At 43.9% G+C, this 25911-nt stretch overlaps 2 protein-coding genes across 3 annotated transcripts; both read right to left on the bottom strand.

The window, feature by feature from the left end:
• Window positions 1-2457: 2457 nt before the first annotated feature.
• GPR135 (G protein-coupled receptor 135) lies at window positions 2458-4613 on the bottom strand. Its single transcript, XM_066342661.1, has one exon. It carries the CDS (start codon window positions 4611-4613, stop codon window positions 3111-3113), a length of 1503 nt encoding a protein of 500 aa, XP_066198758.1. The 3' UTR covers window positions 2458-3110.
• A 4992-nt stretch (window positions 4614-9605) lies between these two features.
• On the bottom strand, window positions 9606-25880 carry L3HYPDH (trans-L-3-hydroxyproline dehydratase). 2 transcript variants are annotated; one of them, XM_066341522.1, is made up of 5 exons: window positions 25250-25880; window positions 18043-18212; window positions 14781-14903; window positions 14549-14686; window positions 9609-10543 (listed from the first exon to the last, which is right to left on the bottom strand). In XM_066341522.1, exons 1-5 carry the CDS (start codon window positions 25764-25766, stop codon window positions 10418-10420), a joined length of 1074 nt encoding a protein of 357 aa, XP_066197619.1. In that variant the 5' UTR covers window positions 25767-25880; the 3' UTR covers window positions 9609-10417. The 2 variants fall into 2 exon arrangements, with proteins under 2 accessions (XP_066197620.1, XP_066197619.1); XM_066341523.1 differs by lacking the exon at window positions 14781-14903 and having other exon boundaries at window positions 9606-10543.
• Between the last annotated feature and the right edge of the window lie 31 nt (window positions 25881-25911).

The raw sequence follows: 25911 nt of genomic DNA, 5'->3' as shown, positions 1-25911 counted from the left end.
GTTTTCTCATCTGTAAAATAGGGGCAGTGATCACAATAGGGGGTGGAACCCCCCCCCCCACTCCCTAGGAGGGCTGCTTTGAGGATCAAATGAGCTGATGTCTGTGCCATGCAGAGTATGACTCATCGCAGTTAATGTAATTAAAATGAAGTACTCCTCCTGGGAGCAGAATGCGGTATGAAGGACTGCATTCTGGCCTTCTTGTCTTATGCTATATTGAACACATCCCAGTATTTCAGTCTCTTTCCTCTTCTCTCACAAAGACCTTGAAATCATATACTCAATCAGTGTGAGAAAAGGCCGAAGTCCTAACTTTATTGGAAAGTCGTTCTTTCTCCATCTTTTATTCATGGCATTACTTTTTGTCTTAGTATTTATAAATAGACCAGATTGGTAGCTGGCCTTTATCTACATGTCTTCTGCTTCCAAATCCATCTCCGTTGATAACCACTTCTAGAAATGCTGCACCTTTTCCTCCCCACAGGTAAACTAAAGAGTCATGATTATGGGCAATTTTTATTAAGTACAAGATTCATAATTATGCTGGAAACCTTGTTAGGGCAGGTACTGTGATTTCTACCTTTTAGTAGCTTTTGTACCCAAGAAGGTGCCCAAAGTAAAGTAGGAAATAAAAACAGTAGATGATGATGATGGTGGTGGTGGTGGTGGTGATGATGACAGTCCCATAACTTCTCATCTTTAGTGTCCCTTACCATTGATCTTTGTGAGGACAGAGAACGGAACGTAGGGTGCTGAGCCCAGAAAGACTGTGCTTCTATCACTGACTAGTTGTATAGCCTCGAATTAAACACAACACTAGTTCAGTAACTTATTAACAACTTTCTCTTTTCTCCCCTCCTATTCTTGTCGACCATAACTGTTAGAGCCACTAACATGAGATCTCTTCCCCAAGCCATCCCTTTCCTAAAACTTTCTACCACTCCCTACCAAGAGCTAAGGTGGGAATTTCTTTCCTGTCTTAAAGTCCTTCATGCCACCAGCTTCTCACTTCCACTCTCTCAGATGTTCCCTTCATTCACCATTTCATGCTTATTTATTATACACGCTTATGAAATACCTCCCTTCAATTCTTCATCACAGGCAATACCCTATTCGCAACAGGCCAACCCCCTTCCCCCAAGATCTCTCTTTTTCTGATTTCCTAGTCTGTGATACCTTTCATAACTGGAAGATTTTTTTTTTTATCATTTCTTCCTAAATTGTAGAGAAATTCCATTTTCTCATAATGCAAAAAATATACAACTTTTTTCCTTTAATAGGTAAATACTCTAGGTAACTTGTTAAATGTCTGTTTGGCTGCATTAAGTCTGTATATGTTTTATCACAAGTACTGAAAAGGAGAGATGATCTCATCCACTTTGTACTACACTGAATGTAGCAAAATACATATAATTTGTAAGCCTCTGATTATGAGGTGCCTTGAAAAGAAACAAGAAAATATCTTTTAAAAAAATCTTTAGCTCTGCCATAAATATATATTTTCATTTTTTATTACAAATTAATGGCATATACCCACCTATCACGCAGAAACTTAAATACAATTAACATCTTTAAATACTTTACAAGAAAAAAAAGATTGCTATTTCACATGAAAAATTTTATATGATAGCTGATGTGTCCTATCTAAAGTACTATCCGATTAAGGCTATGGAATATTGAAGACAAGAGGGGCAGGATGGAGGAAAAGAAAGAAAGAAGAAAACACAAAAAGAGCTCGTAAAATTCTGAGTAAATGAGTGGCATTTAATGAAATTGTACAGACACAAATGCTGAATTGTGCTTCTGAATTTTTTAAAAGCATCTTTGTTTTATACATTTGTAACAATATCTCTAGATTGACTAAAGTACCTCTTTGACTTGCCTGAGTTATTAAGACTCTATAACATTATATAATATTGATAATTCCACAACCAGTCTCTCTTCCTAGTAAAGACTACATTATTTTAGGAAAATCATATCTATAAAACCAGGATTCATTTTTTAATAATGTACCCAAACTTCCAAAAGTGCAAAAGAGTATGATCCTCTTTGAAAGTTGTTTACTCCAAGAATGGGGAGACTTCTCAAAATATTTTTAGAGTTCCTCTTAGGAAACATCTTCAATTTGTTAAAAGCCACATAGGAAAGTGAAATCTCTTATATTAATATATATATAAATGACATTACTCACCGGATTCAATAAACTTGACTTCAAATTACATTTTTGACTGCATCCCAAAATCAATTTACCTCAAATGACAAAGATTTTCTACTTTGCAAGTTTTTTTTTTTTTGTCAAGTGTGAAATCATTCTGAGAACAGCATCCCTCAATGTATTAGAAACAAAAGTAGCAGGTGAGGTAAGGGCAAAGCTAGCCAGGGCAAACAATTTTGGGGGTAGGATGAGGAACAGTACAGTACTCTTTGAGTATAATCTTAGAATACTTTTCTAAAACAACCGCATTTCTTCATTTTCATACTTTAGGTGGTTGAATTTTATGGTAATAAACTACCTTTTCAAAATCCTTCAATGGTTTTATAATGGGATATGAATTTTAAATTCCCCACAGAGACTTTAGAGGGGTGGGGTGTGAAGGAAGCACACGGAAGTGTAAGGGTGAGGATTTTCCGCTCCCAACCTAAGCACCCAGAGCATGTATCAGAGTAGCATGTGCCAGAAATCCGAAGTTTTGTTGAATGCTGGTGATTTAGAGGGGTGGTAAGCAGTTCTGAGGGTCTCTGTTCTTTCCTGAAACTCTTTGTGTTTGAACAAATACTGATTTGCATTCAGTGATTTTGTTTGTTTCACAATATGTATGATTCCTGTAATATGAGCTTTTCGGTAATTGTGGGGTTTTAGTCATTTTTGGCACTTACTGTTCACAATAGTTGTGTGGTTTAAGATTATTTTAATTTTTGCATTTTACATTCCTTTTGGCACTTTTGAAGGGGACAGTTGTCTTGTATGTTTGGGGGAAGTGGTAGGCCTCCCCCTCTGTAACTTTTTTAAATGTTTGGTTTTATGAAATACACGATTATCCCCAGAATTCTGTATCATTAAATGTAACAGGTAAAAGTCTGCCTTCATAGGCTGTGTATCCCAACCCTTCTTAGAGACTGGTGTCCCTGGCTTCAGATTTAGGCTGTTTGGTCAATGCTGTCACAGGTTCTGGTGGCCCTTCCCGGCAGAAAAGTACAACTGGGTTTTTGCGAGCCCACAAGACCACGTCCCCCGCCGTCGCGCTGGTCGGATTGGAAGAGGTCATTCTGGGGCAGACTCCCAGCGGGTTGGCATAGCGGTTTCGAAAGCGATTGCTCCTTCTGGCCTGTAGGCCGGGTCCCTGGTTGGGCAGGGAAGCGACCGCATTCCTAGTCCGGTAACCTTCTTCCCGACTGCGTCCTAGGAGCAGGGATATGTTGGGGTTGCGAATGGCATAGATAACAGGGTTGATGGCCCCATTGGCCCACGTCAGCCAGACAGCCACCACGTTGAGGAGTGAGGGGGCCTGCGTGGCCAGTGCCTGCCGGGCAGCAGCCAGCAGCACCAGGAAGCAGTAGGGTCCCCAGCAGCAGATGACAAAGAAGATCATGATGAGTACAGTGGTAGCCGTGCGCACCTCGCTGAAAAAACGCAACACATGCGCGTAGGTAGTCACAGGCCGTATGCGCACGTCTGACAGGCGCACGGTCTTGCAGATATGGTAGTGGCAGAAGCACATGAGCAGGAAAGGCAGCAGGTAGCAGGTGATCACCAGCCCCACGCTATAGGCCACACCCAGCTGCGCAGGGTCGGGGGACGTCTGGTACAGGCAGCCGTGGAAGCTCTGCGCCGCCGGGGGCTCCCGGGGCGCACGGAGAAGCTCAGAGGGCAAGGAGAAGGCCAGGGCCGCCAGCCAGGCGCCCACCAGCAACTGCAGTGCGCGGCGGCGACCGATCTTCTCCCGGGGCGGCCGCACGATGGCGCAGTAGCGGTCCAGAGAGATGAGGGCCACGCTGAACATTGACACGATGCTGAAGCACGAGCTGAAGAAGCGGCTGGCAGTGCAGAAGCCGTGCCAGGGCCCCACGGCGGTGGCTGAGACCCCGGGCGGCGTGAAGAGATCCAGGAAGGCGGCGGGCAGGCAGAGCAGTGCTGTGAGCAGATCCGACAAGGACAGGGACAGGATGAAGGCGTTGGTGACGGTGCGGAGCTGCCGGTGCTTTACGATCACCCCCATCACCGCACAGTTGCCCAGGCTAGACAGCAGGAAGATGAGCAACAGGATGAGCCCCTGGGCCGCCACCACCACCCCATGCGACAGCAGCGGCGCCGGCCCGGGGCCCAGTGGCGGCCTCTCCGCTGCCCCCGCTACCCCCTCCGCCTCGTGCCAGCCGAGGCCCCCGGAGGCCGAGGCGCCAGTGATGTCGCCCTCGGTCCCGCTCCCGTCGCTCTGGTTCCCCAGCACCGCGGCCCCCGCGGTAGCCACGGTGCTGAAGGACAGCAAGCCAGCCGCCGTCACCGTGGAGGAAGTCCCGCCAGGTGGATCTGCTGCGGAGGGGGCGCCGGGGTGTGGGCTGCCCAACAAGGCCATGCACACTGGCGGGCGGCCGGGCGGAGGCGGCTGCTCCTCCATGGGGCCCCGCGGCGGCCGCGGCTCTGCGCATCCCGCACAAGGGGAGGCGGCCGCAAGGCGGAGGGGTGGTTCAGGGCCAGAGTGAGAGGCCGCTGCCGGGAGCCCGCTCGGCCGGAGGGGTGGCTGTGGCCCGACCCTGCGGAGCCTTTGACGTGTGTTCTAGGCGTTTCCAAGGGAACCGCTTGTTTACGCAGGAGCGCGGGGCGGGACACCCACTAAATTCCTTCCGAAGCCAAGCCAAGGTATAACTTCGCAACTTCGCGAGGTTACTCAGCCCTGGGTCTGAGCTTCAGGAAGTGTCAAGCCGATATCCGCAGGGTCCACTGTCTGGCCAGATGAAGCGGGAGTGGCCTTCCAGATCTTAAACTTGAGGGGCAGAATAATTTAAACCAGGTGTTCTCAAACCTGAGCACGAACGAATCACCTGGAGTTCTTGCTGAAACATAAGTGACTGGGGTGAACCCCAGAGTTTTAGATTAAGTGGATCTGTCGTCCTGTTCTACAATTTGCATTTCTAAGAAGCTCCCAGGTGGTGATGATGCTGTTGGTTTGATGACACTTTGAGAACCACTCATGTACTGTGTTTATTAAAATACAGATTCACTGGTTGACTCCCAGGATTACTGAGGACAGGCCCATGAATCTAAACCCCATAGGTGATTCTGACACAGGTACATGGAGGAGCTAGGATTATGGATCCTGGAGGCAGGATGTCATCTTGTTTTAAAGAGCCTAGACCTCAGGACTATAACTGGCTCTCACAAGTGTGGAGAAAGAAGGGAGAGTGATTGTTCCTTTTCCTGTGGCCTGGCCTTCATTAGTCTCTGGAACGTGATGTTTTGAGTTAAGGTATTGCCAACTGGTTAGTCACCACAAATGCAGTATCTGGTTGGGAGATACAGGAACGGGAAGTGCCTGCCTGCCCAGGGAAGCTGCATCTCAGGTTTCTGGGCATGGTTTTTAATGGAGAAAGTGTGATTAACCCTCAGGTTCTGTAAGGCTGTGGTTTGTAAAGTGTGGACCCTAGACCAGCAGCATCAGTGTGACCTGGGAACTTGTTAGAAATGAAAATTCTCAGGCCCTGCCCTAAATCTGAATCTGAATTCTGGGCTGGAGTCCAGCCACCTGCCTAGCAAGTGATTCTGATACACAGTCAAGTTTGAGAAACACTGCTCTAAAGAATGAGTAGTGCATTTGTAGGTCTTTAGAATCAATGATATTAATGGTTTGGATGCCTATTTCAATGAGGAAAAACATCTTACTGGAAATTGACAGCATAAATCAGAGTCCATTTAAGGTGGTAAACTAAGACTGGGTTTCTCTGCCTCAGCATTATTGACACTTTGAGACAATTCTTTGTTGTAAGGGCTGCCTATGGATTACAGATGTTTAGCAGTATCCCTAGTCTCTCTCTACCCATGAGTTGCCTGTAGTGACAACTAAAAATATCTCCAGATATTGCCAAATGTTAATATGGCAGGGGAAATCAACCCTAGATGAGAACCACTGAATAAAGACAAAAAATATAATAGAGCCTTGGTCAGTGGCTCAGTGGATAGAGCATCAGCCTGGTGTATGGATGTCTCAGGTTCAATTCCTGGTCAGGGCACATAGTATAAGTGACCATCTGTTTCCACCCCATCCCACCCCTTCTCTCCCACTTTCCCTCCCATAGCCAGTAGCTTGATTAGTTTGAGTGTGGCCCTAGGCACTGAGGCTAGCTCCATTGGAGCACATCAGCCTCAGGCACTAAGAATAGCTTAGTACTCCAGCATTAGCTCCAGACAAGATTGCTGGGTGGGTCCTGGCTGAGGTGCATGTGGAAGTCTGTCTCACTATCTCCCCTCCTCTCACCAAAAAATAAAAAATAATATATTAATTTATTTCTAAAATCTTCTCTGTACTATGTTTTCAGGAACAATAAATAAGGATTCTAGCAGAAAGAAACTTACAGTCTTAAGTAAACACAAATATATTACAATATCGTGTTGTTGAATATATATAAAATGAAATGTTATGGAGGTGACTAACGTAGGGTAGCTGGTGAAGATTTTGCACAAGAAGTGATATTGGACTCTCCAAAAAGCGGTGGGGAGACATTTGATGTATATATAGTCAGAAGGTTAGTGTCTAAGTATTTACTCTTGTGTACTGGCAAGAAGAGTCTGTATCTTAGTATACATGGCAGTAGGGAATGAAGAGAGAAATAAATAATAGACATTGACTGGGGCCCACTTATAAAGGCCTTGTGTACAGTGTTTCAGAGACTGAACTTCACTGGGGGACGATGGCATATTGGCACTAGTCTTTGAAGGAGTATAAGCCATGGTTAAGCCATGATCAGAAAGACAAGAGTGATATCATACTGTCCTGGCTTTCCTCCTTCCTTGTTTGCCTCAGTGTCCTTGGCCAGTTCATTCCCCTACCTACCTTTAAATGCTAGAGTCCATCAAGGCCTAGTCTTGGGCAGCTCTGGACTTCCTCCCTCATCTCACTCACACCCAAAGCTTTGAAAACTCTTTATTCACAACTCTAAATTATGTCTCTAGCCCCAAACCATATATATCTTGCCACTTGGCATTGCCCCTTGATGTGCAAACGCACCTCAAATGCAAGGTGGCCAAAGTGGAATTCATGATCTTGCCTAAAAACCTTGGTCCTCAATATTTTGTATCTTAAAAGATCGTACCATCTTCATCTAGGGCTACTAGCCAAAAACTGTGAGTTCTTCCTAGATGAATTTCTCTTCCTCATCACCAGCCCATGTCCAATCACCAAGACCTGGGAATTTTACTTGTTAAATATCTTTGTATCCTTTCACTTCCTCCAGCACTTCATCCTCCACCTGAATCTTGGCTCTCATCCTCTCTTTGGACTACCACTGTCACCTCTGAACTGAGTCTCCCCACATCCAGCTCCTACTCCACACTATAGGCAGAAAGCTCATTTAAACAAAGTGAATTTGATCATGCCAATCACTTATTTAAACATTAATGGCTTACTCCATTTAATTTAGAATAAGGACCTCAATACGTAATATTTACTACAAGGCAATATATGATTTCACATCTGTTTCCTTTCTAGTCTCATTTTGGGCCACTTTCTTTCTTTTTGCTCCACTCCAATCACGCTGGCCTTTTGTGACTTCCTTGGGGCATTTGCATCTGCTCTCTCTTCTGCTTGGAAAGCTCTGCCACTACCCCCTCCCCAGTCCCCTTGTCTCCCATCCCCAAGTGAATGTCAGTCTCTCAGGGGAAGCCTTGGCTTAGGACATACCACTGTCTACAATTATGTTTTCATGACTGTAACTTGCTTCCCATAGTAGGCTCTAGGCTCTGTGAAGACTAGGACTTTGTCTGGTTTTTGTTTGTTTGTTTGTTTTTTTGTATTTTTCTAAAGTTGGAAACGGGAGGCAGTCAGACAGACTCCTGCATGCGCCCAACTGGGATCCACCCGGCATGCCCACCAGGGGGCGATGCTCTGCCCATCTGGGACGTTGCTCTGTTGCAACCAGGGCCATTCTAGCGCCTGAGGCAGAGGCCATGGAACCATCCTCAGTGCCCAGGCCAACTTTGCTCCAATGGAGCCTTGGCTGTGGGAGGGGAAGAGGGAGACAGAGAAGGAGAGGGGAAGGGGTGGAGAAGCAGATGGGCGCTTCTCCTGTGTGCCCTGGCCAGGAATCGAACCCAGGACTCCTGAACGCCAGGCCGATGCTCTACCACTGAGCCAACAGGCCAGGGCCAGGACTTTGTCTGTTTTATTAGATTCCTAGCATTTAGCACTCTGGAAAACTGATAGAAACACACACAAGAAAATATTTTTTGAGTGACTATTGGAGGAGAATCTGGCAACTGAGAGACCCGTTAAGAAAAGACAATGTAATGGCCCAGGGAAGAAACGAAAGAATCTGAACGCAGGCGCTGGCAGCAAAGGGAAAAAGAGATTTAAGGAGGTAGTAGATGGATTAAGGTCTTTGGATATAAGTAATACAAATAGGGCACTGTCTCCCTTAAGCAAGAAAGGAATTTACTGGAAAGATAGGGGACATTCAGATTACAAAAGGATAGTCTAACAGCCAGCATCAAGAACAAGAGAAGTCAGGGCAGCTCTGTGGGTAGAGATAGCAGATACTAATTGAGGGTAAGCTCTTTAGGGCACTATCAGAAATAAGTCTGCTCCAATCATTTTTTAGACCTTATGTCATTTCTCTCAAAATCCTAGGTCCTGGAGGAAAGAGCCTGATTGGTGTCCCCTTTGCCTGGTAGTCCCAGCAAGGCTACATTTAGGGGATGGATAGTCTCTGGAGAAAAGGAGAGTGTTGATAAAAGAAAGTAATAGTGTCACTTTTTAGAGAGAAGTGATTCTTTACCATTGAATATTATACAGAACGAGTGGAAAATATTATTTTGTGTGTGTAATTTTAGGTAATTCAATCACAGACCTAAAAACAGAGTCTATACAGACTTGCTGGATAGTAAAGCCAGTTAAAATGAATTAATTACTTCAGTTTCTGCCTGGTCAGGGGAAAAAAAATTCTACTTACCTCATAACAGAGTCTAATGAATATTGAGAGCATCACATTAAATAATTTTTTTTAGATTTTATTTATTCATTTTTATTAGAGAGAGAGAGAAGGAGAGAGAGAGAGAGAGAGAGAAGAAGGGGAGGAGCAGGAAGCATCAACTCCCATATGTGCCTTGACCAGGGAAGCCCAGGGTTTCAAACCGGCGACCTCAGCATTTTCAGGTCGACGCTTTATCCACTGCGCCACCACAGGTCAGGCCTGTTAAATAATTTTTAAGATTTCATTTTATAATGACTGATAATGATCTTATTTATTTATTTATTTATTTTGTATTTTTCCGAAGCTAGAAACGGGGAGAGACAGTCAGACAGACTCCTGCATGCGCCTGACCGGGATCCACCCGGCACGCCCACCAGGGGTGATCACATTTATTTTTAATAGTCTCAGTTTACTAGCAAGAATACCAAGAGTTAACATTTCTTTCGCGTTTGAAATCTACCTGGCCATCTAGTTGGTAGAGAGTGAGACTTGTCCCACTGTAGTGATTCACTGACTGATTTCTACTATGTACCTATATTTCAATAACACAATACACAGCCCTTTTAATAAGGGCCTTAAAGAAATATCAAAGGTCTCATTATATCAGTTGGTCTTCTCACATCAGTTTATGAAACTTCAGTTTCCTGGGGTAGGAGCTGGGTTTTGCAGCACAGAAAACATCTGGCGAGAGCTACAATGTGTACCTGAGGCAGCGCCTGCCCCGCTCCTTCCGGGCTGTGAATGTAAGGTGTTGAGTACCTTATAGTAATCCATCTCCCTCACATCCTGCTTAGAGAGAGCACATCGTTTTACTCAAAACACTGGAAGTCTAAAATAATAAACTTGTAAGAGTCATTATTGTGAAGGCTACAATTCAAGCTATTTTATTCAAAGAGCATTTAAAACAAAATATTATAGCAATTACCATAGAATAATATTTCACACAAGAACTAAGGTTTTAGTTTTACATGATTTTTTGGCATTATGTATGTTAGACGTGAGATTTATATGTGTGTGTGTGTGTGTGTGTGCGTGCGCGCGCTAGACATGAGATTTATACATATATATGCAAAAATAGGTATAATGACTTTCTATTTAGTCACAGTGTCCTACTGTATTTTAGAAAGAATGGAACTTGGCTTACATGTACAATTTGGATACAGGTTTCCACATAATTCAGATAAAAACTACTTATAGATAATAACTACTTTAAAAAAAAAACTGTTAAAAGTCATAGACGTCACTTGAGAAGAAAGCCATCCTTCAGTGGGTCACCGTCTTCTACTATAAACCTTGCTGTCCCCGTGTAATGGGCTTGTCCCGATACTTCCACTATGACAGCATTAAAATCACCACATTTTGCTTCCTGAAAAAGGAAGGTGAAACCACAATATCAAAATACTGCATTCATCTTGTATCTGGCTGTAAGTCATCTTGTTGATTTCCATGATTTTAAAGAAAATGCACGAGTTAATGCAATAGGCAACAAAAGAAGAGCGACCAGATCAGGTCCGTGTTTACATGAGTCAAGCCGTGGAGGGGGAGACGACCTGAGAGGAGGGGAACTAGGCACCCAGAACTCTGCTGAGAGGTAAGCTAATCCACTGATTGAATTTAGTCACTAGGGTAATTTTTAGTGAGGATGGAGAAAAGCAAAATATGGAGATACTTTAGAGGCAGAACTGACAGACTTGGGGACTGATGTATGTGGGAAGTGAGGAAAAGGAATAAATTAAATGTGGCTATAGATTTTGGCTTGAAAGTGAAGCTGTCACTACCATTAATGAGGCAGGAAAAAAACATTTAGGAAGGCAGGAAGGAAGAACCTTTTAACGAGTCGAGTTTGCAATATCTCTGGGACAGTCGTCTCAAGATAAATGTACTGGACAGTTGGGAATACAAGTGTTAGACCCCGGGGAGAAGCCCAGGGTAGGCATGGTAGGGAGGAAGGTGTGGAAGTCATCATCAGTGGGCGGCTGAGAGTTATAGCTTCAGAAGTGAGTGAAATTTCCCAGTGGCATCAAATGGCAGATGAAATGAGAAGGAGGCTCAGGATGAATATTGGGGACCTCTAAATGGAAGGACAAGGAAAGGAGGCGGGGGAAAGAGATGCAGAAGATACGACCAGAGAGCCTGGAAGAGCAGAGACAGCAATGAGAATGTGCCTGTGAAGAGGTTCTGCCAAGTGTGATTAGTAACTATTAAATAAGTAACTTCAGACCCTAACTACGGAGTAGCTTTTTATTTTCTTTTTCTTTTAAATGAGAATAACTGAAGTTTACAGTAAAATGTCAATCATTAGGTTAGGGTACATCAATTTTATTATCTTTTTATAAAGCTGCTATAATATAAAGCCCCACTGAAAAAAACTTGCTTTGTCTAATAGCAATGTTATATAATGCTTACCAGTGTGGGGAGTTCAGGGAGACCCACATTCATAGTCAGGATCTTGTACTGTTTGACCTCTGGCAAATTACCTAAACCATTGAATTCTTTAATTTATCATCTCTTAAAAAAAGGTTGATAATAGTACTGACCTCCTAGGAGTCTTGTGAAAATGAAATGAAATGAAATGGTACGCATAAAATATAAAGTGCTTAACTTGGAAGTTGACATGTAGTGAAACACCCAATAAATGTTGCAGATTTTTATTTTATGTTCAATTGCAGACTTGAAGACAACGTATCCCAAATATTTGCATACAATGTAAATGGTTTGGTATCTCATAAGATCATGTATTATGTAGGAATCCCTAACATAAAGAAAATCAATATTTAGAAAAAACAAACTTTAAAAACATCTATATTAGGATATAAAAGTCTTTATTTGTATAGAATCCTATGTTAAAGGACTCTTTATAAGTAGATTCATTTACTAGATGTAATTACATCATCTTGTAGATTTCATTTATTAATATGAGTAAATTCATTAATTAGCTCCATTAGCATGTTTAAACTTTGATTCCATTACAAAAATCCTGATTTCCACAACTTTTCAGGACTTTCACATCTTATTATAAAATGAGACCCTCCTACAGAACAAAAACAGAGGCTTGGACACATGGAACACAGACAGCTGTAGGAGGGGCGGGGGTGAAGGAACTGGATGAAAGAAGGTGAAGGGATTGGCCACAAACTTACATATACCACAGGGAGGCAGCAGCCAGGGGAGGGTGGAGGGTAGGGCAGGTGGAGGTGGGCAAAGAAGGGGCAATGGAGAAGGAAAGAGACTTCGCTTGGGGTGGAGGATGCACAATGCAGTGTACAGATGGTGTTATATACACTTGAAACATGTATGGTGTTATGAACCAACAGTATCTCCATTGATTCAATAAAAACATACCCCCAAAAAGTTATAGGATCTTAAAAAATATATCCAGGCCCTGGCCGGTTGGCTCAGCAGTAGAGCATCGGCCTGGCGTGCGGGGGACCCGGGTTCAATTCCCGGCCAGGCACATAGGAGAAGCGCCCATTTGCTTCTCCACCACCTCCCCCTCCTTCCTCTCTGTCTCTCTCTTCCCCTCCCGCAGCCAAGGTTCCATTGGAGCAAAGATGGCCGGCGCGCTGGGGATGGCTCCTTGGCCTCTGCCTCAGGCGCTAGAGTGGCTCTGGTCGCGGCAGAGCAACGCCTAGGAGGGGCAGAGCATCGCCCCCTGGTGGGCAGAGCGTCGCCCCTGGTGGGCGTGCCGGGTGGATCCCGGGTCGGGCACATGCGGGAGTCTGTCTGACTGTCTCTCCCCGTTTCCAGCTTCAGAAAAATACAAAAAAAAAAAAAAATATATATATATATATATATATATCCAAACCCTAATTTAATGGTTCTCAAACGTTTTGGCACAGAACCCATTTATACAATACCTTAAGGTTTGACGACCTCAAAAAATTTTGTTTTACATGTGTTATATCTTTTTTTTTTTATAAATAAATTTTTATTTTAATGGGGTGACATCAATAAATCAGGGTACATATATTCAAAGAAAACATTTCCAGGTTATCTTGTCATTTAGTTCTGTTGCATACCCATCACCCAAAGAGAGATCGTCCTCCGTCACCCTACATGTGTTATATCTTATTAATATTTTCTATTTTGATAATTAAAGATATTTGTTCATTAATTCATTTTAAAAAGTAAACTCATTACATATTAACATTAACAAAAAATTTTTGTAATTTAAATTTTTTTTTTTTACTTTATCTTAGGAGAGAGAGAGAGAGAGAGAGAGAGAGAATGAAAGAGAGAAGGGAGGGAGGAGCAGGAAGCATCAACTCCCATAAATGCCTTGACTGGGCAAGCCCAGGACCAGAGACCTCAGTGTTCCAGGTGGACACTTTATGCACTGCGCCACCACAGGCACATAAACAACAAATATTGATGAGAATAACATTTGCCAAAATAAAAAATTTAATGACAAAAATGGCATTGTTTCATATTTTTGCAGACATTTATTGTCTGGTTTAACAGAAGACAGCTAGATGGTCGTATCTGCTTCCACATTCAGTTGGTTGGTACATCACATCATTTAGCCTCTGGAGAACTCCACTGTACATTCATGAGAGAATGAAAGTAAAGAGCAAATGATGTCTTAATAATATTATGAATATAGTTTTGACCTTGTGGACCCATGGAAAGGAGCTTGGGAACCCCCAGGAGTGTTCAAACCATACTTTGAGAACCAATATCCTAGCTAAACAGTTTTTATAGGCCTGTTTTTAAAATTCTCTTCTGAGAGCTGAGTGAAGAAACTCACGTCACATCCAATTACACCTCTTCAGTCTTTTTCTTTTCAATTGTACTTTTTTAATGGATTTGTTGGGGTGACATTGGATAATAAATATATAGGTTTCAGGTGTACAATTCTACAATACATCATCTGTACATTGCACTGTGTGTTCACCACCTCAAGTCAGGTCTCCTTCCATCACCATTTATCCCAGCATTACCCTCTTCTACCTCCCCCAGCCCCCTGTCTCTTGTAATCACCAGACTGTTGTCTGTGTCTGAGTTTTTTTCTTTGCTTAACCCCTTCACCTTCTTCACCCAGCTCAGAACCCCCTTTCCCTCTGACAAATGTCAGTCTGTTCTCTGTATCTATGAGTCTGTTTCTATTTTGTTAGTTTATTTTGTTGATTAGATTTCACATATGGTACTTGTCTTTCTCTGACAGGCTTATTTCGCTTAGCATAATAATCTCCAAGTCCATCCATGCTGTTGCAAAAGGTAAGATTTCCTTCTTTCTTATGACTACTATTCCATTATGTAAATGTACCACAGCTTTTTTATCCACTCATCTATTGATGGGCAGTTGGGCTACTTTCATATCTTCAGTCTCAAAAGTAACACATTTACAAAAGAAGCTAAGGGTGTCACTCACCCTCACAGCCTTCCCTGTGAATACTGAGCCAGTGGCACTGCTTTTAAAGGCTCTGGTCTGGTTCAGTTCCAGAAGCCCCTTGTGATACTGTAAGGCAATTCGGGCTGTCACTCCTGAGCCAGTAGGACTTCTGTCAACCTGTTTCAGAATAAATGAAGATAAGAGTGTTCATAGTGCTACATACAGTTCCACATTACATGGCTTTTGTGCCTAAAACTTAGTGTTTTAATACCTGTTCTTCTGCAAACACACAAATGTTGATGGTTGGCTCCTCACTGTAAGTGTCTTTCCCATCTGTTAATATAGTTCCATATAGAAAGCCAAGGTCTTCACTATCAGGATGAGTGATTTTAAACTGCAAATAACAAAACCTTATCAACCACATATAAAATAAATATATTGATTTAAATTTCTATTTCAAATCATATATGTGGGACATTCTTAGACATAGCTTTTCCATCTTTATCATTTTTAAAATACCTTTGGGTCAAGGCACTAAATGCTAGAAATGGCATCTTTGTCGCTATGAATAAACACAGTTTTATTGGAAGTTGCAGTTCTTAGCATACTTTGAGGCCTTCCTAAGGAAGTTGCCTTGCATGCAGCTTCTGCTAAAGGAACAGTCCTATTTTATACACACACACTCTTGGAAGCACTGAGCGCAGCATGGTCAGTCCACAGTTGGGCCACAGCCGCTCACACAGGAAGAGGATCATGTGGAAAAATCAGGCAATGAGTATCTAGATCTCAAGTTAATCCCACTGACAGAGACAAAGACTGTGAGAGACCATGAGCAAGCAAAAGTTACAAGGACGCAGATGCTATTAGGTAAGAAACAATTGAACCAATAAAGATTTATTGTAAAGGATGAAGTCGGTTGGTATGAAAAGCAGATACAAACAGAGAGAAGCAGGCACTGGCAGGATAGCTAAGTCACATCAGGGGTAAAGCGTGGTCAGGTCAGGCCCAGATGTGCAATGCTTCTCGTTCAATTTTTCCTGGATTTCGGTAACTTCTGATAGTTTGACCAAGATGTTTGCAATCTTACTTCCTTCTACGTGTATCCTTACAGATACTACCTTCCACTACTACTTGCCTGTCACAAAGTAGTAGAATAGATTTGGATTCTTTTTTCTTTCTTTCTTTTTTTTTTTTTTGTATTTTTCTGAAGCTGGAAACGGGGAGAGACAGTCAGACAGACTCCCGCATGCACCCGACCGGGCGCCACCCACCCGGCACGCCCACCAGGGGCGACGCTCTGCCCCTCCCGGGCGTCGCTCTGTCGCGAGCCACTCCAGCACCTGGGGCAGAGGCCAAGGAGCCATCCCCAGCGCCCGGGCCATCTTTGCTCCAATGGAGCCTCTGCTGCGGGAGGGGAAGAGAGAGACAGAGAGGAAGGAGAGGGGGAGGGGTGGAGAAGCAGATGGGCACTTCTCCTGTGTGCCCTGGCCGGGAATCGAACCCGGGACTTCTGCACGCCAGGCCGATGCTCTACCACTAAGCCAACCAGCCAGGGCCAATTTGGATTCTTAAAATTCAAAGAGTCCATTTATAACCAGGTTAAAGAGGCCTGCATATCGGCTATTTGTTCTCCGTCTTCTTGAAGCCTCTACGCCCTACCTGTGCTCTCGCACCATCCAACATCACACTGTTCACAGGTGTGCTCCCCCCACTAGACTGAGCTCCCTGAAGGTGGGCTTTGTTCCTTTGTGTTTTCAGCATCTAGCATAGTGTCTGACTTACAATCAGTTCTTGGTAAGTAACTGTTCATTAAAAGAATGAATGAATGAAGACGAATTTATATATACTAACTTCAGCACCCCAACCATGGCCTTTCCCTAAATCTTCATCAGCATGTGAATGGCCGGCAATTCACAAAGTAGTTCTATTGCCTGATACACTCCTAATAAAACTTCTTCTCACATATTTTGAAAAATCCCTCCTCCCTCAAGTCTACCCTTTACAACCTTGGTGAGAAGTTCAAGCTTCAATGACAACTTCAAAATTACTTCTACTAAGAAATCTGTATCTTTTCCCTTTGATTTCATTGAAAGCAGGTGAAATTATTTTATGCCAAACTGCTAATTCAAAGTATGAGTTGTCTGCTTAATGGAACAGAGAACTGATGTAAATTCAGAAGTTATAATGATAAAATAATTCTATATATTGGTATTGACAGTCCTGGAAAAATAATAATTTAGAACAGGGATATAGTGTAAATTTTCATTTTGTTATTTAAGTTATAAATTATGTTAAATTAAAGCTTCAGATATGTTAAATAGGTCCATAATTATTAGTATAAGAATATCAGACACTATCTTTCACAAGTTATTTACATTCAAATGTTGTATATGAGTTATTTATAGGGTTCAATTTGAAGGTGAAATGGCAAACTGGTGCTAGAAATGAAAGAATATTCTAGGTTTGTTTATTATCTAAACTAATTTTATCAGAATAGTTTTCCAAGCAAAAACTAGAGTTAATTGAGTAGTTATTTAACTAACTTCTTAGCCATATAAGAATAATTCACTAATTAAGAATTAATGTTCTCTGTAAAATAAGAGAAAGTCTGACCAGACTTAATGAAATCTATTTTATAAGCTATATTTTATATTCATTATTTTCTTTTTGTTATTATTATTATTATTTGTTAAGTGAGGCAGAGACAGACTCCAACATGTGTCCCCACCGGGATCCACCTGACAAGCCCCTACCAGGCAATACTATGCCAGTCTGGGATCACTGCTCCATTGCTCGGCAACCAAGCTATTTTAGTGCCCCAGGAGAAGCCATGATGCCATCCTCAGTGCTCGGGAGCCAACTTTGCTTGAATCATTTGAGCCATGGCTGTGGGAGGGGAAAAGAGAAAGAGAGATAAGGGAAGGGGTGAAGAAGCAGATGGGCACTTCTCCTGTGTGTCCTGACCAGGAATCAAACCCAGGACTTCCACACGCCAGGCAACACTCTACCGCTGAACCAACTGGCCAGAGCCTCATTATTTTCAAATTTCGTGGAATGACCACATATAGCAAACCATATGCATTTAAAATTAATGGAATACTATTATATATGTAGTGTATGTTTATGTAACCACAAATTATATTAGTTTGTATGTATTATTTAAATTAATAATAGTTATCATCATTAAACATATATTATAAGGCTTGGCACTATTCTAAGTCCTTTACATGTATTGACCTGTTCTTATAACTCCCTATGAAGTAAGAATTTAATAATTTACATTTTACAAATGGGAAAACTGAGGCACATGGAGGTTATATAACTTGCTCAAGGGTACAAAATTGCAAACGGCAAAGCTAGAACTCGTAGGTAATCTTGCTCAAGCCTGAGAGTCAAACCAGTACCTTGTTCTTAGTACTACTAATTATTTAAATACAATGCACAGGGATTTAATTTTCTGTACAGACATGTAGTGTGTATTCCCTCCATGCCACAGGGAAAGGCGGTTGTTTGATGGCGGCGTTTGTACTGACCTGAGCTTTCACTGCTTCTGTCACTGTACTTGCTGCATCCACAAGGTCCCTTGTCTTTGCAGAACAAACATTGAGTCCCAACTTTTCAGCACTAAGAAACGCATAAAATGCGCCGCCATATGCAATATCCACTGCCACCTTTCCATGGCCAGGAACATCCACCAGGAGATCTAAAAGGATGTGTTTAAAAATAAGTTTGTTTTAGTACTTTAGAAATAAAAATCACAGAATTTTTTATAAGTGTATGTTTGGGATGGGGTGGGGAAGGAGCTTCCTATCATACAAAGGAATGAAACAAAAATCCATTTTCAAAATGAGTAAGCATCAAGTAAATAATAAGAGCTTAAGTGCATCTATTTTTAACTTGATGTTTGTATGAAGTATATATTTGAATGCCAAGTTTTCCTTAAATTATATATATATATTTGTTAATTATTATGAGGATCCTTTTTTCTAGGAAACAGCATAGAGGCATACAGAGGAAAATCCCTGGGAGATCAATGTATGAAAGTTATGAAGGAAGATGTAGCTCCCCTTGAATTTAAAAATGGTTTAAAATTTTTTTATTTATTAATTTGAGAGAGAGAAAAGAAGAAAGAGAGAGAAAAATCAAATCTGTTTTCCACTTATCCATGCATTCATTGGTTTGTCCTTGCATGCACCCGACTGGGGATTGAATCCACAACTCTGTGCATTGGGACTATGCTCCAACAAAGTGAGCACTCGGTCAGGGCGAGAAGTGATTTTTAATAGTAAGGATTTGGAATCCTAGCCACATATTGGTTTTCTTCAGCTCTAATGTCAAAACAAAATGAAAAAAACAAAAAAATATTTTTTCCTATATATTATATTCAAACACATATTCACTTATATATTTCATTTCATGAAAGTATCCTGCAAGCAAATACTCAGAATAAAGCCATTGTAGAATCATTGGCCTTTATGGTCAGTGATTTTGCATCAGGGTTTTAATTTATTTTTTCTTCTTTTCCAAGTGAGAGGGGAGACAGAGAGACCCTACCGGGATCCACCCGGCAATCCCTGCTGGGGCTGATGCTCTGCCCATCTGGGGCCATTCTCTTAAACTATTTTTAGCATTTGAGGTGCAGTTTCCAGGGAGCCATCCTCAGCATCTGGGGCCAACGTGCTTGAACGATTGAGTCATGATTGCAGGAGAGGAAGAGATAGAAAGAGGAGGGGGAGGAATGGAGAAGCAAATGGTCGTTTCTCCCATGTGTCCTAATCAGGAATTGAACCCAGGACATCCACGCGCTAGGCCGATGCTCTAGCACTGTGCCAACCAACCAGGGCTCATGCATCAGGGTTTATAATGAGTATTTTGAGTGCCTGACATACCCAAAGTTTCACATGAAGGTCAGTTGTTTGAAATCCTGAATCTGTATTTCCAAAGGAATGGGGCTGGATAATATTTTGGGATGTTAAAACTGTTTTCCCCCTTCTCACATTTTCCTCTGTCCCTCCTCTGCAATTCCAGTGGATTCGGTTATCACAGCCTCTTGGGGAGGCACACGGCAGGGGAGAAAGCAGGTTTGGTGGAAAACTAAGATCTCAGGGGAAAGAGATTTGTTGGCAAAGGAGTGTTCTCAGGCAGAAATATTTCTCCTGGTCAACAGAAAAATTTCCTCTGGACTGAGAAAGGAGGTTGCAGGTCCTGAGTGCAAGTTAACTTCCCCACAGCACCATGGAGAAGCTGCAGGGTGTGACAGGGGCAGCAAGGAGTAGGGAAGGTAGGGGCAAGGGACACATGCAAGGGGGCAGATGATGCTTCCCTGGTAACCTGTTCTAGTTGAGGACCAAAAGGCCCTCTTCTCCAAGGCTTTGGCTATTTTCAAAAACCTTCATTCACACATATTTCAGGAAAAGGGGCAGCAATGAAGCTAAGTTGCAGATTCAGAAATTAAGTTGTGAAAATAAAATACTTCTTCTATTCCTGATTTTGCATAGTCATACAAAGGTACCAGTATGCTATCAGTTATAGACTAGCCCACAGAGCACTTTTCACATGTGTAAAAACAGCAAATGTATCATCAAAAGAGTAAAACATGCCTGTGGAACTTAAAAGCAAAACTGACTGAAAAAAGGTCTTATCTGGATGCTGGCACAACTTGAAAAGCACATTTAATGAAAGGAGAATGAGGAATTAGATGGAAATAAGGACTGCTAGAAAGCTAATTGTGGCTTTGGTGTCCTTGTGTGTAAAATGGAATTGCTGGCCCTGGCTGGTTGGCTCAGTGGTAGAGCGTCAGCCTGGCGTGCAGGAGTCCCAGGTTCGATTCCCGGCCAGGGCACACGGGAGAAGCGCCCATCTGCTTCTCCACCCGTCCCCCTCTCCTTCCTCTCTGTCTCTCTCTTCCCCTCCCACAGCCAAGGCTCTATTGGAGGAAAGTTGGCCCAGGCACTGAGGATAGCTCTGTGGCCTCTGCCTCAGGTGCTAGAATGGCTCTGTTTGCAACAGAGCGATGCCCCAGATGGGCAGAGCATAGCCCCCTGGTGGGCGTGCCAGGTGGATTCCTGGTGGGCGTGCCGGGTGGATCCCTGGTGGGGCGTGCTGGGTGGATCCTGGTCGGGCGCATGCATGAGTCTGTCTGACTGCCTCCCCGTTTCCAACTTCAGAAAAATACACATACAAAAAAAATGGAATTGCTATTCCCCCCAAAGGGTTCCTTTTGAGAATTCCATGTAATAATGTCTGGGCAGAGCTTGGCACAGATTAAGAATGCAATAAATGTTAATATTAAGGCCAAAAGTTTAAACCCAATGGGAACAGAACTCTTTCTTAAGAGGACCTGACATTATATTTGTGTAAAGCCAGTAGCCACGGCCACCATCACAGCTGCCTGGCCAATGCAGGTTCACATTTGTTTTGGACAGATGATGATGAAACAATGGAGCCAAGAACTGGTGGGCCATTAGCTTTAATCCCAGCTTGCACCCGGCAGGAAAGACATACACACAGTGGGAAAACACTTCTCTTTCCATTCAGGGCTCCCAAAGCCACTGACTTATCCGAGTTTCCTAGAATCAAGGGTTTCCACCTCACCAGCCTTACTCACCTCTGTTCCTCATCTCCTTCTCTCTGCACAAATTCTGCACAAACTGGCTTCTCCTTCAACACGACGCCATCTTGGCTGCTTCTCCTCTCCTTCACGTGGCCTTTCTCTGCTCTCCTCTCTAATGCTAACTGAGAGAGAGCAAGCTCCCGGTCTGCCCCCTTTTATAGTGTAGAAATCAAAACCTTTAATCCAATATATATTATACAAACAAGGAAGTCTCTGACACAAAATCACTTATCTGAGGCATAATGGGATTCCTCATGAGAGTGCACCACCCCATAGCAACAGTCAAGGGTGTGGGGAAAAGCTTAGTTTTAAAACTAAGCCTTAGGCTATAACGACTCTGTCTGCTTACAGCCTGTACCCCACACCCAATGCAAACTATAAGCGAGCAAACATATATATCATATTTACAAACTTATTTGACCAACAATTTGTCAATCAGTATATTCTTTCCAGATTTCATTTGAGATACTCATTCAACAAATACTACCTACTATTCTAGCACTTGAATACAGTGATCCAAACTCAGTTTTCATTTTAACAGGTGGAGTGGTGGTGGACTCAGTAATTTCCTGAGGTGGGTACAGTTGTGATCTTCATTTTACAGACATGATATTGAGGAATAGAATCCCTTTCACAAGGTTACTGAGCTGGGGAGGGACAGAGCAGTCATCTTTAGGAAATACTGTCAGTCTGCCATTTCTGTATTTTTCTAAGTAGAGAATTTAGGATTTCATTTTCTTAATGACTCAAAGTGACCATGTTGGGCAGATAAAATGTATTATGCTCACTTTGTTAAAGATTACGCTGCCCACGAGGAGGCTGTCACCCAGGTGATATTAATGTGTGTTGAGAATCCTTATAGCCTGGGGCTTGGTTTTGGGATTAAGCCTTTCCCACCCTTTTTGATGTGGGGCGGTACAATCCAATCATGCCTCAGAGAAGTGATTTTGTATTAGGGACTTCCCTGTTTTGTATATTGGATTAGAGGTTGTGAAGCTACAATATAAAATGGGGGCGGAACGAGAGTTTGCCCTCTTGGTTCCTGGGATGATTAGCATGAGAGAGCAGAGGAGAGCAGAGAAGGAGGCCACGTGGAGGAGGCCAGGAGAAGCAGCCAAGATGGTGGAGTGCTGAGTGAGATGCTAGTTTGTGTAGAGTTTGTATTTGGGATAAGGAAGGAGATGGGGAACAGAGGTGAATAAGTCTGGTGAGCTAGAAACCTTTGATTCTAGGAAACTCGGATAAGTCAGTGGCTTTGTGAGCACTGAATGTGACTGGGTTTTGGAGCCCAGTATGTGTTTTTACTTGCCCGCCGGGTGCAAGCTAGGATTAAAGACTATGGCCCATCAGTTTGTGGCTCCGTTGTTTCTTTACCGACTGTCCGAATCCAATGCGAACCTGCACTGGCTGGGCAGCTGTGATGGTGGCCCTGGCCGTGCCTCCTGGCTTTACAGACCATTAATTCTCAGATTATAGTACGGTCAAGCAGTGGCGCTCTTAGAAACTACTGTGTTTATGGGGTTGGCTGCCCTGCTGTCACCAGCCCAAATTGGGGTAGTGGTGGATCCTGCTGCCTTCTGTCATTTCCCACAAAATTTAGAGAGCTTCCATCTGCTACGGGGGTGGCCTAGGTAGCCAAGTGCTTTAAACTGTTGAGGTTTTTGAGATACAATCTTAAATATAAATTCCTGTCTCCTTCAAGAGCCCTCTGTTGGGCAGATAAAATATATTATGCTCACTTTGTTAAAGACGACGCTGCCCACGAGGAGGCCGTCACCCAGGTGATATTAATGTGTGTCTCTGTGGGCAGGTAGAATCCTTGTAGCCTGGGGTTTGGTTTTGGGATTAAGCCTTTCCCACCCGTTTTGATGTGGGGCGGTACAATCCAATCATGCCTCAGAGAAGTGTCTGTATTAGAGACTTCCCTATTTTGTATATTGGATTAAGAGTTTGGATTTCTACACTATAAAATGGGGATGAAGCGGGAGCTTGCGCTCTTGGTTCCTGGGATGATTAGAAGAGAGAGCAGAGGAGAGCAGAGAAAGGCCACGTGGAGGAGGCCAGGAGAAGCAGCCAAGATGGCGGAGTGCTGAGTGAGATGCCAGTTTGTGTAGTTTGTATCTGGGATAAGGAAGGAGATGGGGAACAGAGGTGAATAAGTCTGGTGAGCTAGAAACCTTTGATTCTAGGAAACTCGGATAAGTCAGTAGCTTTGTGAGCACTGAATGTGACTGGGTTTTGGAGCCCAGTGTGTATTTTTACTTGCCCGCCGGGTGCAAGCTAGAATTAAAGACTATGGCCCATCAGTTTTTGGCTCCGCTGTTTCTTTACCGACTGTCCGAATCTAATGAGAACCTGCATGGGCCAGGCTGCTGTGATAGTGGCCCTGGCTCTGGATACTGGCTTTACACCCTCTCAATGCAGATGTGACCTCGTTTTCTCCTAAAGGTACAAGTGAGATCAATTTGCTCTAAGACTGACAAATGCTGGGGCAGTGGTTGGCAAACCGCAGCTCCCCAGCCACAAGCGGCTCTCAGATTGACGGCCTTTTTAGCAAAGGCCAGTTTAGGAGTACCCTAATTAAGTTAATAACAATGTACCTACCTATAAAGTTTAAAAAATTTGGCTCCCAGAAGAAATTTCAATCATTGTACTGTTAATATTTGGCTCTGTTGACTAATGAGTTTGCCGACCACTGGCCTGGTGTATTACAGCATCATTCAGAATCAGGCTAATTAATCTTGAATCCAGATCCTAGAGAAGGATCAAGATTGAATTAACAGAACGATTTGCATAGTTTGAAGACTTTGAAAAAAGGTGATAATCCTATTCCTGGCTGGAATAAATGAGCTCCCAGCTGACTTCCAATCATGACTACTAAAGCATCCTCGCTGACAGAATTCAGCCCTTCGGAGAGATTTCCCTCTATGTAAGGATAATTATTAGACAGTTCTTGTACATGACATACAGGCTTTGTACTAGGGAACCCAACAAAACCTTCTGAAGACTCAGCATAGATAGAGAACTAACTAGTAATCTTATGTATTCTGCAATCTGTCTCTTAGAATGAATATATACCTAATATATATCCTCACCAAAACTCAATGAGATAATACATGAAGAAGCACAAACACAGAGAGGTTAAGTAATTTGATTAAGGTTGCACAGCTTTACCAGGTTGTTAGGCTCCGAAGCTAGGCAAAGTCTGTTCCGTTTTTAAAGTATAAGAGCCACATATCCCTATTTTTATGATTTATAAATTGCTTCGTTCATTCTAATCTAATCCTCCCCCCCCCCCCCCCCAGAAGTGGGGAAAGCACTTTTTCCAGATGAGTTTTAGTAACTTGCCAGTAAGTATAGTGTTTCTAGTGAGGGTATTCTGAGCCAGCCTGGAACCCAGGTATGCTGGCTGTTCTTTGCTCTTTCCAGACCCTGCTTTATCTAACTGGGAAATCTCTAGGAATGCCTGATGTGTGGGGAAAGAGGCTCTAAAACAGGGGTCTCAAACTCGCGGCCCGCCGAACAATTTTGTGCGGCCCGCAGACTAATCCACGAAGTTCAAAATATTTTGGATAAAATTAAGTAAGCCTAGGGGCCTACTTGTATTTTTCATTTCTCTAGCATCCTAGCTAGATATTAGTTTAGTTAACAGCAGTTGTGATGCGAACTACAGTTTCTGGTCGTTTTGTAACACTTGAGTAAACTGCATGTACAATTGTGCTTGTACTGATTTTTTTTTGTTTTCAACTGCAGTGAGAAAAGTGTTGCATAACAGTTGCCTTTTGTAGACCTAGTGAGGCCGGCGGAACGGCTGTGATCTTGCTCTGCGGCCCACATGCTGAGTTGAGTTTGAGACCCCTGCTCTAAAAGAAATGCGGAATTCTGTAATTCTGAAGGCTCTCTCAAGACCACAGCTGATAGACCTGGGGGATAATTAAATTGCATGCGCCGCCCAAATCCGGGAGGCTAAGAGCTGACACGCATCCGCAGTGATTCAGAATTACCTGTTTATTAGTTGTAAAGGCTGTGGGGTGGGTTAGTTGCGCGGCGTGGGTCCCAGCCCTGAGACAGTGTAGTTAATTGGACATCGGGTTGCAACCTGGGGCTGGGAGGGTCCTGCCCGTTACCTGTGGCCAGCGCGAAGGCCGGGACGCTGTGGAAGCGCACCGGGCCGCGGCTCAGGCCGCCCTCGCACTCCACGAAGGCGGCCACCAGCCCGCACGGGCAGTGGATGTTGACGCGGGCCTCGCGGGCGCCGGCCGGGGGCGCCGGCACCAGCCCGAAGTCGAGCGCGAAGCGGCCCAGCGCCAGCACAGCGTGACCGCACATGGAGCTGTAGCCTTCGTTGTGCAGGAACAGGACGCCCAGGTGCGCGTCTGGCAGCTCGCTCGGCACCAGCACCGCCCCGTACATGTCCCGGTGTCCCCGGGGCTCGTACATGAGCCGTCGCCGCAGGTGGTCAAGGTGCTGGCGCATGTAGCGCCGCTTGGCCAGCAGAGTGGGGCCGATCACCTCCGGGCACCCGGCCAGCACGATGCGCAGGGGCTCGCCGCCCGTGTGCATGTCCACCACCGACAGCGCCGGCGTCCCCGGGTCGTGCGGTGGCAGCCGGGGCACCGCCAGCGTGCTCTCGGTCGTCTGCATCCGGAAACACGACCACAGCCCGGGAGAGCGCGCGCTTCAAACCCAGGGTCCACCCGTGTACTCGGCTCCAGAGGGTTGGACGCGCGCGCTCCTCAGAGGCCCGGGCTTCCGGACCCGGACGAGGAAGCGCCAAGCGGGGGCGGGG

This window comes from Saccopteryx leptura, chromosome 6 (genome assembly GCF_036850995.1).
Source record: "Saccopteryx leptura isolate mSacLep1 chromosome 6, mSacLep1_pri_phased_curated, whole genome shotgun sequence".
Classification (NCBI taxonomy): Eukaryota; Metazoa; Chordata; class Mammalia; order Chiroptera; family Emballonuridae; genus Saccopteryx; species Saccopteryx leptura.
This window is presented reverse-complemented; position numbering and strand designations above follow the sequence as displayed.

Bases quoted from the DNA above. Each gene is read 5' to 3' on its own strand.
- L3HYPDH (XM_066341522.1), bottom strand. From the start codon at position 25,766: ATGCAGACGACCGAGAGCACGCTGGCGGTGCCCCGGCTGCCACCGCAC. The intron at 14,904-18,042 runs GTCAGTACAAAC...TGTTATTTGCAG, and splicing joins CAGAAGCAGTGAAAGCTCAG to TTTAAAATCACTCATCCTGA. The intron at 14,687-14,780 runs GTATTAAAACAC...ATTCTGAAACAG, and splicing joins GTGTGTTTGCAGAAGAACAG to GTTGACAGAAGTCCTACTGG.
- GPR135 (XM_066342661.1), bottom strand. From the start codon at position 4,613: ATGGAGGAGCAGCCGCCTCCGCCCGGCCGCCCGCCAGTGTGCATGGCC.